This window comes from Sinocyclocheilus anshuiensis, unplaced genomic scaffold (genome assembly GCF_001515605.1).
Source record: "Sinocyclocheilus anshuiensis isolate Anshui unplaced genomic scaffold, SAMN03320099.WGS_v1.1 scaffold1312, whole genome shotgun sequence".
Lineage (NCBI taxonomy): Eukaryota > Metazoa > Chordata > Actinopteri > Cypriniformes > Cyprinidae > Sinocyclocheilus > Sinocyclocheilus anshuiensis.
The window spans coordinates 170067-173363 of NW_015544237.1; the positions used below are offsets into that span (position 1 = coordinate 170067).

General features: G+C 39.2%; 1 protein-coding gene across 2 annotated transcripts in view; it reads right to left on the reverse strand.

Moving 5' to 3' along the window:
- LOC107697583 (COX assembly mitochondrial protein homolog) overlaps window positions 1–3297 on the reverse strand; it is a 7570-nt gene that overhangs the window by 3030 nt on the left and 1243 nt on the right. For both annotated transcript variants that reach the window (XM_016498384.1, XM_016498383.1), the window contains one exon: window positions 4–76. In XM_016498384.1, the coding sequence (XP_016353870.1) occupies window positions 4–76 (73 nt within the window). The remainder of the gene's footprint in view (window positions 1–3; window positions 77–3297) is intronic.

The following is a 3297-nucleotide window of genomic DNA, read 5'->3' on the forward strand; positions in this document are numbered from 1 at the left end:
TCTTTCAGAGCGGCGTTCTCCTCTCGACACCTGAACACCATGAAGAAGCCGGCGTCCTTACAGCAGCTGTTGAACGCTACGAACACACAGAAGAGAAGGACTCGTCATCTCAGTACGATACGAGCGCATGAACATCAGTGTGTGTTCTGTGTCCAGGAGAAGAACCGACGGAATGAATGTGTGTCTGTGTTTCTGTTATCAGGCTCTGCTTCTGTCCAACATTAATTAGCTCTCGTCCCGCGACTCCAAGCTCCACCAAACATCAGTGTAATTACTGATATCTGACTGATGATGAGCTCTCATCTGTATGCAGAGCAGATTGAGCAAAACCAATTCCAGAAAGCAGAAGCGTGAGACTAATCTGATACATATGAAGATCATCTGATGCATAAACATGAAGATAAACACTCAACTCCTCCAGCGCTTCCAGAGACAATCAATGAGAACGCACACGCACACACACACACACACACACGCACACACACATGCACACACACACACACACACCTCTCACACACACGCACACACACGCACACGCACACACACGCACACGCACACGCACACACACATGTCTGGTTTGCTATCTTTGTGGGGACTCTCCATAGGCGTAATGGTTTTTATACTGTACAGACCGTATATTCTATTGCCCTACACCAACCCTACCCCTAAACTACCCCTTACAGGAAACTTTGTGCTATTTCAGATTTTCAATACACTCCATTCTGTGTGATTTATAAGCGTTTTGAAAAGTGGGGACATGGGGTAATGTCCTGAAAAGTCAATTTAGGTCCCCACCGTGACACGAGTCCCCATGAGTCTGTGTGTAGTCAGGTTTAAGTCATCACCAGGATATATAAACCAGTACACACACTCTCACACGCGCTCACACGCGTGCGCGCACACACACACACACACACACACATAAATAGTGATGAAAGCCAAATTATTAAATGTCATGGATGTATATTTACAGAGTAATCCACTCTTGTAGAGGAGGGTCAAAATGACCATTTTCATCTGAGATTCAGAGCCAAATTACAGGAGGATAAAAATGACTTTAGAAAGACGGCAGCATCATGATGTTACTTTTACTCAGAGAGTGGAAGCTCTATTAGTAAAATCTGTTGACTTCAGCAATATTTGCTGCATTATATGCCAATGGTGACAGTTCAAAAATGGGAAAAAGCACTTTTTGAGTTTTTTTGCCCAAAGTTTACATGCCTGTAACTCAAGAACTTATAAAGATATCTTAATATCATTTTAGATTTTGGGTCTTAATAAACCTTTCTTTTGGTATCCTTATTTTTAAGCTCCTATAATGTTCAGCTCCAGAGATGTAGGAATTTCAATGTGGCTATAGAATTAAATTGTTAAATTGTACACATTTTCAGAGGCCAAAAACCAAATGTGGGTCACTTTGCATTCAGCTGATCCTCTTTTTCTTTTAGAGAGGAATGTCTGAAGAACAAATAACGTTGAAGCTAGAAATGTATCTTGTTTTCTCTCTATCAAAACAATTGCATTGGACAAACCTGTCTAAGTGTTAAAAATGCACTGAAACGGTCAAGTTGAGGCACATTAACCTGCTCTCAGATAAGATTCTATAAAGGTATATTTGGAAGGAGGGATTTTGCTGATTTTATCAGCTTCTGAAGCATCGTAACTACATGTTACCGCACTGAGATCTCTGGAATTGAACCATACAGGGCCTTAAAAATGAAGATTCCAACAGAAAAGTTTCTTAAGAACCAGAATCTAAAATGATATTAAGATATCTTTAATAATTCTTGAGTTACAGGCACGCTAACTTTGGAAAAAGAACATTTTTGGCACTCGCTGAGGTATGTTGTATGCAATTGTTTTGATAGAGAAAAACAAGCAACATTTCTAGTTTCAATATTATTTGTTCTTCATACAATGTTCTTTAAATACAATAAGTATCAGCTGTATACAAAGTGACCAACATTTGGTTTTTGACCACTGAAAATGGGAAAAATTCATCATGAAGCCGCGTTGAGATCCCTGTATCTCTGGGATTGAACCATTCAGGGCCTTAAAAATGAAGATTCCAAAAGAAAAGTTTGTTAAAAATGAGTATCTAAAAGGATAATACGATATATTCAATACTTTTAGAATTACAGACACGCAAACTTTGGAAAAAGAATATTTTTGGCACTCGGACAGGCATGAGCTATGCAATTGTTTTGATGGAAGGAAACGAGATACATTTGTAGTTTTAACATTATTTCTTCTTCAGACATTGTTCTTTAAATACAAGAAGAATCATCTGTATGCAAAGTGACAAGCATTTGGTTTTCCACCACTGAAAATGTGTACAATTTAACAATTTCCTTATTGAGATTCCCATGGGGCCTTAAAAATGAAGATACCAACAGAAAAGTTTGTTAACAACCAAAAACTAAAAGGGCATTAAGGTATCTTTACAGCTTCTTGAGTTACAGGAACACGAAAAGTGCTTTTTCCCATTTTTGAACGGTCACCATAAGCATATAATGCAACAAATATTGCTAAAGTCAACAGATTTGACTAATAAAGCTTCCAATCTCTGTGTAAAAATAACATCATGATGCTGCCATCTTTCTAAAGTCATTTTTATCCTCCTGTAATTTGGCTCTGAATCTCAGATGAAAATTTAAATTTTGACCCCCCTCTAAAAAATGGAAAAGTACTCAGCAAATATTAATCCATAGCATTTAATATTTTGGCTTTGGTCTTCATTTATGTATTTCTTTCACCTGAAAAAAAATGATCAAAATTTTTTTTAGCTGGGTCGACACAGAATGACACTAAAAGGATTCAGAGGCGGTGCAAGCTATCGCATTTTTATAAACGTGATTTTCTTTGGAACACCATGACTTTATCAATAAGTCCATGAGCATATTAAACACAACAAATCATGATCTCATGTTGACTTTGCATGATCAAACATCATAATCAAACACGGCACAAGCGCTTGTGGCAGTTGAACGTCTGAAACGCAGAGTGTAAAGCAGCTCTGAACAATGAAGCGGCTTGTTCTCACTGTGGTCTCGGTACGACTACAGCCAGAGCTTTCATCAGGCTGTCACGCGTGTGCAGAACACGCTAACACACGTCCCTGCAGCGCTGCGGCGCAGAGGTGTGAAAGCCATGAGCTAACGTCAGGAGGGGGTTTCCACGCGCACACATGAGGAGAAATACTCCACTGAAACACTCACAGTCACTGAGAGAAAACACACACACTCACACACTCACACACACACACACACACACACACACACACACACACACACACAC